This window comes from Melopsittacus undulatus, chromosome 3, assembly GCF_012275295.1.
Source record: "Melopsittacus undulatus isolate bMelUnd1 chromosome 3, bMelUnd1.mat.Z, whole genome shotgun sequence".
Lineage (NCBI taxonomy): Eukaryota > Metazoa > Chordata > Aves > Psittaciformes > Psittaculidae > Melopsittacus > Melopsittacus undulatus.
The window spans coordinates 117,044,937-117,058,056 of record NC_047529.1 but is presented as its reverse complement, the minus strand read 5'-3'; the positions used below and the strand labels follow the sequence as shown (position 1 = coordinate 117,058,056).

At 38.7% G+C, this 13,120-nt stretch overlaps 1 protein-coding gene across 3 annotated transcripts in view; it reads left to right on the top strand.

Moving 5' to 3' along the window:
* The window catches only part of SYT14 (synaptotagmin 14), a 58,388-nt gene that overhangs the window by 14,236 nt on the left and 31,032 nt on the right, over nucleotides 1-13,120 (top strand). For 2 of the 3 annotated variants that reach the window (XM_034060729.1, XM_034060728.1), the window contains one exon: nucleotides 1,495-1,713. The exons of the other annotated variant lie outside the window; for it this stretch is intronic. In XM_034060729.1, the coding sequence (XP_033916620.1) occupies nucleotides 1,495-1,713 (219 nt within the window). The remainder of the gene's footprint in view (nucleotides 1-1,494; nucleotides 1,714-13,120) is intronic. 3 annotated transcript variants of the gene reach the window in all.

The following is a 13,120-nucleotide window of genomic DNA, read 5'->3' as shown; positions in this document are numbered from 1 at the left end:
GCAGAGTTAAACACTTGTTATAATTTGCTTATTATGTTCACTGACTGTTCCATTTGCACTCATGTGCTTCATTGTAGGAGTGGAAGAACAGAGTAAGGTCTTATCCTGCTTTATGATACTTAGTTTCTGGTCAAGCTTCCAGTGTCCTTTAGTAGGGTTGAGAATAAACATGACTTCTATGAGGACAGAAACGTCCTAAACAAATGTGACACGATGCAAGTGGTAGGCTGAGATTTGAAGTAGGCTGAGTGACAGCTATGAAGAGAACTGATAACATCTGAAGGTGGAGAGACTAAGGGTGAAGGACTAAGGTTACACGAGTAGTTGGTTAGGTGCAAGTAAACAGAATCTGTGATTGAATAGACAAGGAGAATAAAGAGGAAATCCCCAGAAGAGACCTAAAGTGGATGCTTGGAGCAGGAACCTGGAGTATGGGGAAAGGAGACGTGAATTTAGGATAAGATTCTACTCATATAAGTGTAATTTTGCTAAACATGTCTTACCTAAACTTTCAGCAGAGACTTTTCTTTGTGAGTTCATGGGAAAAATAGACCTCAGTGGGAAGTGATTTTACTCATCTACTCTAGAGGCTTCCCTAAAAGTGGGAAGAACCTCTGTAGTAGGAAGAGGCAAACCCTTGACTGCCATAGGCTGAGTTACTTAAATCTTAAATGGCTGAATTATGGACAAGGTGAATTTCTCCTTTACTTGAGCAGAAATAAAACTGCAGCTGAGTCTTTGACTTGGGGAGGAAGTCATACTGGAGATGTAGTTGGAGCAAGTTGGCAGCAGGAATGGGCATTATGGAGCAGGTATCAAAGAATTAACTAGATAGATTCCTCTGTGTGATTTTTGCTGTTGCCAGATGTCTGCAATGAGAATCTTTGTTAATGTCAGTTATGGAACAAGTGGCTGTTTATTGTAAGTTAAATAATGTTGTGCATGAAAACATCTTTCATGAGCATTTTCCTGTTTGTTACTGTGAGTTTAAGCACTACTGACATAAATATCCTAAGATGACTTTGTTGAAGGCTTCTGATTGTCAATTGGTTTCATTTCTGTGTTGCATGCTGGCAGCAAAAACCAGCTGGGAATGGAGGATCAGGAGCTGCCTTTTTCCTACATTAGATATCCAAATGTAATGTTGGGTAGTGTTGGATTTCCTTTACATAAAGTATTTTAAGCATTTTCTTACTGAAGGTCTTCAAGAACTTGAGTGTGTGCTGCCTTGTGTAAATTGATCCATTTTCTCTTGAATAAGTTTCAGAATGGTTTTTTGGGGCTTAATGAATTTTCAGTTTGTCTAGAAAATGAAAATAGCTCTCACCAGTTACAGAATCACATAATACTTGTAATTACAATGAGATGATCTTTTAAAAATATGAAGCAATTTTAATTGAAATAGCTTAAATATCTTCAGTTATAACCTTTTATGGTTATTTTCTTGTACCCTGTTTTGAGCTGTAGTCGATTTGCTTTATTTTATTCAAACAGACAACTCTTATATGAGTAAAGACCAGCATGGTTCATCATCTGAGAGTGAAGATGAAGCACTGGGTAAATATCATGAGGCCTTGTCTAGAACCCAGAGTTCCAGGCTGCCAGTGGTGGATGGCAGACAGCAAAAAAACTATGTATGGGAAACCAGACAAAAGTATAGTCCCCTGTCTGCAGAATATGATGGATACAGTAGTGAAGCCTCAATAGATGAAGGTAAGAGTGATTTAAAAGCATTCCTTTTATTCCAAAGTTCAGAATGATGTTCTGGATAAGTAAGTCCTAGAGACACGTACAGCTTGACTTGTAAATAGTCAATGTCTGTAAGACATATCCAGATACCTTTTACATTTGTGCATGCTCAAAACAAAGTGGCAGAGACTTGTGCACATTGATGCAAGTGATGTAGTACCTTGTTATATGAAGTTTTATGCGATTTTATCATCAGTAATTCTGTTTTGGGGGGAATTTAAAGTGGTTTTGATTTAGGAAGGAAATATGGCAACTCTTGATGAGTTCTGTGGTATTATAAATACAAAGGCAACCTGTTACTCATCTACTGATAAGCTGTCATCACAGCAGAGTAACTGGGACTGGTTATTGGTTACGGTGCATATGGTCCTTGCAGTGTGCATTACTGAAATGTTCTGTATCTTTCCTTCTTTTGAAATCACAGGAAGAAATTATCCCAAGTATTAGATTAATATCTTTTTTCCATGGCATTAATAACTCTGGTTGTTCCCTTTGTGGTGTATATTTCTTGATATTAAGTTAGGGTGACAATCTGATATAGAGGAGAGGAATTCTGCTGTCAGTATTTTGTCAATATGCTTTCTGTGCTTGAAAATATGTGAGAACTGTGTCTATAGCCATTTCCTACGATGAAAAGTGAGCTTTTGTTATGTAAAAGTCAGATTCTGATATGGATGCTGTGTTATAGTAAGATATTTGTTGGGCTTCTTTTAATATGTTAAAATGCCAAGGTTTTTACTAATTGATATTTTCATGTAATATGATACATGTAATCAAAAGATACCTGTCTTTAAATGTCCTATACAGTCCGGAAGTGCTTGCAAATGTCAAAGTTCCTACCATGTGATGTAATAAAATGATATAAAGGTCTGTTTGCCACTGACATTTGAAATCAGGCCATGCTCATTCGTGCTTCCAAGTTAAGACTCAAAGGATATGAAAGCATAATTGAAGTAAGTTGCAGAGTAAGAGGATTATTTCCTGATCATCATTGATGGTTTCCTTTGCTGTGATCTCGTAGGAAGGCTGGGAGTCTGAGCTCCAGCAAATAGGGAAGGAGGTGAGAGGAGGTGGTAAGATCTGATCCTTGGACGCTGTGATGGACAAGGACAGCAAGGAAGAGGGATAATGAAAGGATCATGTTTGTGTTTCATATCTACTGAGATCTATCAACAGCATTGCTGGGGTAATATGAAAGATAGTGATTTTTCTGTGGCTTATGTCACGCCTCGGAAAGAATGGTGATGTGTATTAGCAGGAGATGGAAGACTCAGTTGGATTTATTAGCAGATAATACCAGATTGAATGGCTGCCCCATCCCTGGCAGTGTTCAAGGCCAGGTTGGATGGGCATTGGGCAACATGCTCTAGTGGAAGGTGTTAAGTCAATTACATCTCATTGTAATCGATGATCTTAAGGTCCTTTCTAACCCAAACCATTCTATTATTCTATGTCATAGAATCTAAGACAGAAGGACCCTGATGTCAAGTCCAAGTATTGCATCAGGAAAGTTACAACTGTTTCCCCTCCTGCTCCTCTTTCATTTTCTCTTGTATTGCTAAAGATATCTGCTGCCAGCTGCTATCCCTTCTCAGCACTCTTTCCATTCAGGAAGCTGGCTGGATGTTCAACCCATTTTTATATATGCACACACATATTCACTCTAAAATTAGTATGCAAATTAAATTTAGTATAATGAGAGAACATTCAGGGTTGGGAAAAAGAAACCTTGCGAAGCAAAAACTATCAAAACATTCTAACTTAGAAACTTGTAAATTCTGAACCACATGCTTCTCCTTGCAGAAAGCTTTACTAATGTCAGTGTTTTGCTTTTCCTGCTGCTTCTCTTCCCATGTTTTACAAGGAGTGGAGAATCAGCAATGTTATTTGATAGCCTGCAACCGTTCTGCAGTGTTCTGCAGAATGCTTGCAAATCAGAGCAGTGATTTAGTCTCATGTTTGTAATCCATTAATCTCAACAAAATTATGTCCAATATGATTAAGAACTTTGTTGTATTGGATGGAGAAACAGATGCACAGCCTGGTATTTGTCACTCCTCAGTGACCTGAAGGTGGCACACTAGAATAATTAGTGGTAGTACTCTTTATGTTCCTAAATGACTTCAAACATGAGAGAAAGAATCTTTGCACAATGATAAAAACCTGTTAGAATAGAGGAAAAGACGGAGTATGCCTTGTTATGTTATAACCATTACAAAGGGAAAGCTGCCCAAACCAGAACTGTGATGAAAAGGGAAGGTGGAAACCACATGAACAGAAAACCTGCAGTCAGAACTAAATGAGAGACTGACTTTCACTACCAAACAGTTCATCTGTGTTCAGAGAAAGAGTTCACTGAACAACTGAGGTTAAAAACCCCTGATTCCAAATGGAGAGCATCAATGCTGTATGTGTTTTCTAGGTGTAACTTTAAAACTCAAAGCTTTACTGTTCCTTGAAGTTGAGGCTAAAATCTGTAGAAGACTTGATGCCATAGGAATCCTGAAATCTTTCATGACATACTTGGACATACTATGACATATAGGAAGTATAAAGACAAATGATAGAACCATTTCTTACTTCTCTGTAGAGGAGGGGGAGCAAACAGTGTGTTCCTGTGTACTTATTTCATCTCAGAAACAACTGACAAATACATGTGCCTTTGTGTGCTTCTATTTCCTCATATACTTCAGCATTTCTACTTCCAAGACTTAAACATTGCAGCTGTACTTCCCACTTAAGGCTCTGCTCAGTCCCTATGGTGAGCAAGGCTTAACAGTGTTACAGTGAAGTGATGAGAGGGCAGAATTCACTTTTGTCCATCTCTTTTCCCCCTGCTCATTGCTCGTCAGTCAGCCTCTGATGGTACCATTAAGATACCATTAAGACTTCCACCAAAGGTAGAGTAATATAACTTCATTTTCAGGAAGATCTGGGTTATTTTCTCTCCCGAGTTAATCTCTATCACATGCTGTATGTTGCAACAATGTCTGTGTTTGCGAAGGGGCCAATAAGCAGTTTTACTAATAACTGTTTACTCTGCACTTCACTCTTCACCCTTTAAATCTGTTTGTTCAGAGTGTCTGTACTTACCAGTGCACACACACAAGTTAAGGAGACAAAAATACCATCTTGTCTTTATTAACACACCCTCTAAGCTTTTCTTGCAATGCTCAAAACACGTCAATTAATATGTTTGCATTACTAAGACCATAAGAATGTCTGATCGTATTATTTCAAGGTTCAATTGTTACCAATTACATAATGAGTTTATTACATCTATTTTTTGGCTGCATGCCTCTCAAAATGTTTAATTCTGAAGCCTGATACTGTGTGTGGTATGTTTTCACATCATTCTTTTCTCCTCTAGATGGCCATATTAATCTTCCTTTTCAGCATATTCATATAGAAGTGACATAGCGCTTTCTAAGATGGTTTTTATAGTTGAATGAAGAAAGCAGGACCTTTTGTGGGGTTCGTTGGTAGATTTGGGTGATGGAATGTACCAGTAGCACTTTAGTTCATTCTAAGAAATTTAGAGTGTTAAATGTTGGTTCACAAATACCTGCTTATAACCACTGTCTGATCCACTTGATATAACTTAAGCGGTGAGCTCCTCATGGACAGGTGTAATTGCAGAGTGTGTCTAAAGGAAAAGCTAAAGCATTAGAAAAACAAGATGATGACAAGTGAACCTATCTCCTGCACCATTTTTACACCTGAGATTTCCAATTCTTGCACAAATGACCCAAAACTGTTAAGCACAGAAGAGAGAAACCTGTATAACTATAGTATTTCTTGGTATCTGTGTGCGGAGTTAAGCCAGTACCTGTGCTCAGGCCCAGACTTCCAGTTTCAGCTCAAGGTTAGAAATCTTATTTAATGCAATAATATTCTCTGTGTTCTCTCTCATGTTAAACAGTAACATATGGATACTTCCTGACATCACTTTTCCTTCCCCCTGACACATATCCTGACAAATTTCCTTTTCAGTTTTATAGTGTGCATCTTACTTCTATTAATTCTGTGCCATTTCAAAGGCTGTTATTACCTTGTTGAATATGTAGTATTGCCTTTATGTGCTCCAGTTATTTATCATATTTGGAAGAGGGGATTAATATAGGCTCTGATATTACACATGTGTTTCAGAAAAGAACAAAAATCAGGGAAAACCCCCACAAAAACAAAACCATGTTTCTGCTAACAAAGAGGTTAAAACTGATCTTTAGTTTACCAGTTCAATACAACCCCAGCTTCCATCTCTAACCTATTTTAAAGTCTTTCTGTATCTCCTCAATTGACAAAGCCCCATGGCTGAAGACGTGTTTGTTCAGAGGCTCTGTTTCTGAGATTGGCCCAAGCGCCTTCCATTTCACAAGGTTTTTTGGAAACATATGGAAGCACTAAAAGACTGCAGTGAGAAAACATAAGTTGTCTTAAATGAGAATCTGCTGCTCTAGCAGGCATATGCTACTGGATTGTATCCATCTTTTCCATATTGTGAAGGTAGAGGATGATGTTATTTTTGTAGTTTCTCTTCTCCACTTTTATTCTTCTCTAGGCTTTCGGCACTTTATGTTGATGTGTCTGTTGGACATATGTTTGCCTTGCTCCTCAGTGTCAATCTTTGCACGTGAAGGCGACTGTTCTTCTGGAATCGCTTGGAGCAGATTCTTTATGCAGCTCTTTTTTGCCTTCCTTTCTCTCTGGTTTGTTTTCATGGCTTGGGAAATGTCTTCACTGGACTCCTGGAAATACACATGGAGATTTTCTTTCAGTATCTTCCCAACATAGACACCAAAACCTCTTTCATCAGCAGCCCAACACGGGGACACAGGTGAATCTCCCCCAGTTTGGGGCAGTTTTCCTCAGTCAATACCTTCTGTAAAGCAGGGTCCTGCTTCTTCAGACTTACCAAGGTAAGGTGAAAGGCACTGGACAGGAAGAATGGATTACTCAGTGAATCCCTTGATATCCGTGTGTTGTCCAGTTTAGTTTCCCTTGCATATAAGCAGATCCATTTTCAAGCCATATGTGAGTAAAAACTTACTGTTTCAAAATCACAGAGTGAGGGCCTCAGGATGGTTGTATCATATAGAGCAAAGTAAGTCCACAAAGTTCTCTCAGCATTGGTCTATCTCCCTGTTCATTTCAGATGCAAAGAATTGCAGTAGAAGATGTGGAATAGGAACTCTGAACTAGGATTCGGACTGGAAGACTGAATACTAGATCATAACTATTTTTTTCTCTTTTTCCACTAATGTGCTTTAAAGAAAGGAGTGAGAAATACAGTTTAGGAAGAAGGGAGCCACCCATTTTTCTCTGATGTGTCTTTTATCACATTACCTGTGAGGTTTCTCTGGTATAATACCTATTGGAACAAAAATACTCTCCTTGGCCTGTGGTTTTGGATGGACCCAGGTCTTACATGGTACTTTCATCAAGATACTTCGAAGGGGTCTTCAGTAAAGATGCTTTAAAACAAGTCTTAAGTAATCGTCAGAGCAGTGTTTCCCAAACATTTCACAGTGTATTTTGAAGGCTGAGTCATGTTACAGCTATGAAATATTCCAGATCTTCACACTCTTGTAACTCAGCTGATAATACTTTGGTAATTCGAGGGTCTGCAGAATAGTGTCCAGAGCTGACTTGATTTGTGTTGCTTTCTGCTTGGTTTCTGTGGTGCTGTGGTTTGGGTTTTTTTAATGGTGGTTAAAAATGAAGTCATAGAATCATAGAATAGTTGGGGTTGGAAAGGACCTTAAGATCATCCAGTTCCAACCCCCTGCCATGGGCAGGGACACTTCACACTAACCCATGGCACCCAAGGCTTCATCCAACCTAGCCTTGAACACTGAGCATTGCAGAGATGAAGGTGATAGAAAGACTAACTTTGCCTCTGTCTTACTTCATAGCATTCAGATCTTTCTGGTTTTTACTTCCCAAGAAAGTGATACCCTTTGTCTCTTGAAAAGTTCCTGATAGCAGGAAATTCTATGGCAGTAATTCATGTATTAGTCTATGATTGTGTTATGGTGATGGTTCTTAACCTGCATGAATGGCGAACAAGTGTAGTGTTTAGAAGCCTGGATACCTGGAATGGACAGAATTGCTGGACTTGCTCCATGATTAGCAGCAAAGGTGCTGGAAAAAGGTGTTGTTAAAAGGTGCATGTCATCTAATGCTGAGAGAAGGAAACTGGTAACTGAGTCAAAGTTAGTAGTGATGCCAAGATTTCAACAGGAGAATTCCTTTTCCAGCTAGACCAACTCCAGAGAGGAGGAAAAACTGTTTTCCAATGGGAAAGAGCTTTTCTTTCCTGATGTGCACAAGTGAGCAAAGCAATGTCACAAATTGGGTTCCTCCTGCCAGCGTTTTGAAGTCTTTAAAGAAATACCCTTCGCATTGATATGAAGGCTTTGAAGAAAGTCACCCTTAGCAATGTGATGTCTCTGAAGTGGTGTAAATCATACATTAATAATTACAGGAAAGTCTCCATTTTATTGTAAACATGCTATTTTAAGAAGTCTCTCTTCTGTTTGAATCTGGAGTTTATGAAACGATCAAGATCTGTCATTAAGTAGGAAGGGTTCACATAGATATTTGTGGCTGAAATAGTTCCTTGTGGCATTGTATTTGGTATAGATGTTCTGTATAACATCTACATAACATCTACCTGATTTTCTTTATATGAACACAAGGTATGTTACTGTATCAGCAGAAAAGATCACTTCCTTGATGAACCTACTACTTCTGCTGATTCTGAATGCTCACACTGAACACTGGCTATTTCTTGTACTAATCCTGATCTAAAAACTATGAGGGTATAGGCATTCTTTTTTCTTTACATTATGGTATAATGTAGTGATATAAGGGAGCAGTTTCTTGATCTTTATGTATGTATATACCCTGAGACATGACTTGTTTTGAAAGGTTCCCACAGAATAGACAAAGGAAGGTAGTTTTTGTTCATCTTAACCCTAATCACAGAGATCCCATGGATGGAGTGACTGAGAAACAGGATTGAACAGTGGACTGGAAACCTCTGGGTAGGCTTTTATTAGGTGCATTGATAAGACTTTTACCCTGCATAGACCCAGTACTCGACTGCTGCTTGTTCAGCAGAATGGAGCAGTACTTGTTACATAAATGAGAATTACAAACATTGTAACTTTCCATAGGAATATTACAGATGATCAATTGATCAGTTCTTCCTCCATAGTACCTGGGGATAAATGGATAGTTCTTGTCACCTTTCAAGGTTCAAGTCAAAAGGTTTTTAACTCTAGAGACTAATGTGTGTCTCCCAGTTGTGCTTTTCCCCCTAGGTTGAAGAGCAGTTACCATTAGCACTGTTTTTTATCATCTGATCACATCCCATTTCAACCATCTCTTTGGTTGGTAGTAGTAATTGTAGATTATTTTCCTTATGCATATGTATCAATGTCACAGGCACACTGTAAGTCGTATCATAAGTATTCTCTGGAGTTATTTAATGAATAGTCTGTCCTTGTACAAGATGAGCAATGTTACCAATTGTAGCTAATAATGTGTTATTTTATTGTTAGGATGGCTGTTTTCAGAGCTGCTTTAATTGTGTATATTATTTATTGGGACTGTATCATATCCGAGTAAACAACGTGAAATCATGTCTGTAGCTACATAGAGGCAAAGATCTGCCTTTATGTTTATTTTCTTGCTAAAATAACTGTTACCTGCTACTTACAGCACTTTTGTGTTACCAAGTTAGGATAACTTAGGAATTACTGGATGTTTTCCTTGGGGGAAAGGGAAAGCATGATCTGTTATATTGTACAGCTTGATGTCCTTTTATTGTGAGTGTTCTTTTGGTTTGGCAGGGAGTGCTGGGGTGTGTTTTTGTTTCCAGTTATCTTTACTGTATTTAGAAATAAGCTGGAAATAGATGCTTAGTAGTGTAATTGCCACTCTTCTGGTCATTTCAGTGTGGCTGAAGGTGATCTGTGCTTTGGAATCGTGGTCTCCTGAAAGCGCACAGGAAAAATCATAGGGAAAATGATTCTATTATGGAAATACTGCTTCTGGTCCTTAGAGAGAAGGGAGCAGACATGCTTAACTGGGTGTGTGATGTTGTGGGGAATCACCTGTGCCCTATTCAATTACAGCTTGATCTTTGAATCTGTGACTAGGCAGTCCTGCTACATTGACCTTCCACACCACTTAATATGCTGCCAGCATGTGGGTTTATGTATATATTTGTACATGTACTTAAACACCCAGCTTTCTGCTGGAAACCTTTGCACTCAGTCTTGTTGAACCAGTCTAAATTTTGTCCTTACGAGTGTTTTTCAGTTATTGTGATTTTCTGATTTGTTTTAATTTTTTAAGAAGATTTATGACATTCCTTTGCACATACATCAATTTGTTGGATAAAGGTTAAAAATGAGCTACATTTTATTCATGTTAAAGTCACACCCAGCTTATTTAAAGGCAGCTTTGACTTAGAGTTGCAAGCCTGAGGATATTGATTTGAATTATGCATGACTGTCTGGTATGCAGTTCCATTAGCCTGCTGGATGGATAATGTAAACATGTTCAGAATTTTAAGTATCCTATATGAGCAGCAGGTTAAAAATAGAGCCGATAAGAGCATGTGTATCTGAAAAACCCAAATCTGGGAGAAGGCAACTACAAAAGGTTCATCTCTTCAAGAGACTGACTTCAGGTGTGATATTCTTCTCTTTGCAAAGAACAAACACAGCTCAGGTACATGACTTGACACGGTCGCTAGTGTTTACTGCAGAGAGTTGACATCTGTACCACAAAACACACTTGGAACCGAAAGGTCAGAGGCAGCTCTGCATCTGTTGGCATAAAGAGAGATGCAGTGTCTGTTCCTGTTTAAATTGGTCGAGATTAGACGGATTAGAGTCATTTGTTCATATCTTCAGGGGATTTTGTTGACTTGATTCTGCTCAAACTTTCTGTGGCTTCCAGTATCTCACAGTTCCTGTGACTGTCATATCTGATCTGTTGTTTGCTTATCACTGTATTTTAGCAGCCGGTGGTTTAGGAGTAGTACGTGTAATGACTTCTGAAACTTGGGTTTTAAATCCTCAGCACTAAACCCACCGTGTTGCTAGGATGTAAAACAGGTAGTGTCTTTTAGGTGTTTTGTCCAAGTTCCTATGAATCTTTATAGGAAACAGACAACTCTGAAATGAGGACAATGCCACTGTCTGTGAAGTTTTATGGTACGTCGAAGCATTTCTGTTGCATATGTTGCCTTTGTAGCAATATAATGAGCTGAGAGAAAATCAAAACTCTGGTACAGAAATAGTCCTAGGACAATTTGCAAGTAAATGTTCTTGAACATGATGCGAGTGTTCAAGGCCATGTTGGACAGAGCCTTGGGTGATGTGGTCTACTGGAAGGTGTCCCTGCCTGTGGCAGGGGGTTGGAACTGGGTGATCTTATGGTCCTCTCTAACCCAAACCAGTCTGGGATTGTATGAAGCTGATTGTACTATTCTGATATATCTTGTTTTTCTTTTCCTGTCAAATCTCAGGTCATGAATTGTACACCACACAGAATCTGGCCGATAGGTAGCTCTTGAGTAGATCTGGTATTATCTAAACAGCTGTTTCAAGTTGATGGTCATTTCACCTTGTAACTGAGACCAATGTCTAATGCTGTCCTTCCGAGAAACTCATCACCCTGTTTGACAATAGCTGTTATCTTTGAGTGTTTGCAGAACAAAATTCCTTTCACCAGCAATGAGAACCCCTGCTCTGAATCCTCTGCTTTTCCTGGTGCCTTTCCCTTCCTGTTAACAAGATGGGGCTGTAAAAGCAGAGAATCTCTGGAAATAAACCCAATAGTTGTCTTAAGTGTTAAAGTCTTTTGGCCTCGAGATGTAGGGAACAACAGTGGCAATTTCCAGACAACTGGAGATTCTGTGAAGGAAGAACTTCACCCTTTTTATGAAGGATGGTATCAGTGGTGGTTACTTCTTGAAAGGTACTGGTTTGCACTTGGGTTGTCCTCAGAGAGGAATGGAGCATCTCTTGAGTGCTTTTGTGCACAGTGCAGATAATACAGGAGGATATTGGACAGAGGAGAAATTATTGTACATGTAATGGCAAGAGTACAGAGGCATTGTGTAAGTATCTCCACTCTTCCAGATGCTCAGGGGTTTTTGTGAGTGGCTCCAATATGAAACTATAGAATCAGTAATACTTTGATAATACAGATGACTTACATTAATAGCACAATGTAGCAGTTAATTTTGAGTTCCTTGGCATTGTTCTCTAGCTTCCAGCTACCTTGAAAAGAGGTTTAGTTCTAGTCAAATGTGCACAGTAAAACCATTTTATGGATGGGTTTCATCTGCAGATGGAAGCATCATAACCTGAGACATTTCAAAGTGAAAGTTAAAAGTTAAATGCCTCATAGGAAATCCATACAAACTGAAGGCTGATACTGTTAGAAAAATGAAAATACTTAATATATCTTTAGTTCATATGTGCTTGTAGAAAACTGTCCAAAATGATAACAGCTATTTCATGTTCGTACAAACGAGGGTAAGAGTCTGGGGTTTATGCTTCAATGTTTCTGGTTCAGATACTATGCTTCATAATCTATTTTAAAGCAGGGCTGACCTTGTTGGTCAACAAGTCAGGTAAGTGTTTTTGTTGAGTGTTTTGCTGTAATTCTAAGAGAATTCTAGATAAATAAGGGGGGAAAAGGCCAGAGCAGCATTTGCCTGCCTGCTTTTCTCTGGCTCGCTAGCTCTCAGTTGCCGTAATGGCACTTACGTGTGCAGCTGATGTCTTCAGTGATTTAGTGCATTGAAAGTTTGGAGATGGTTCTGAATGAGTTTGGATCGAGTTCAGATTACAATAATTTATTGTTCCTTCTGGTTATTCCCCTTTTCATACATTAATTCAGATTATATTTATATCATCACTTGGGTTTTGAATCCTGTGTAAGTTTTGCTGTCTGAGTAGGAGAGTCCTTTGTTTTTAAGAGGTCAGAAAACAGAAACATAATGGGAAAATCAGTTCAGTAACTGCCCTCTTCTTCACTGATTAGTACCAATCATTCCCAGCTTTTGGAATGCAGTTTGCATTTGAAAATGCCCATAATAAATTGATATAAAGAGGCTAAGCAATTTCTGTTAAAGGGAGCTTTATTTACCCTATTAATGTGCAATCTTGGTGTTGCATACAGTGTTCCCACAGCTCCTTTCTGAAGTGTGTGCTGAAATTTGTTGTATTTTACATCTCCAGTGGCTATACTGATCTAGAAGTACTTAAATTCTCTCAACTCAGAATATTAACAGCAAACTCAGAATGATTCTATGTACTCCCATTTCCATTCAAACACTTGG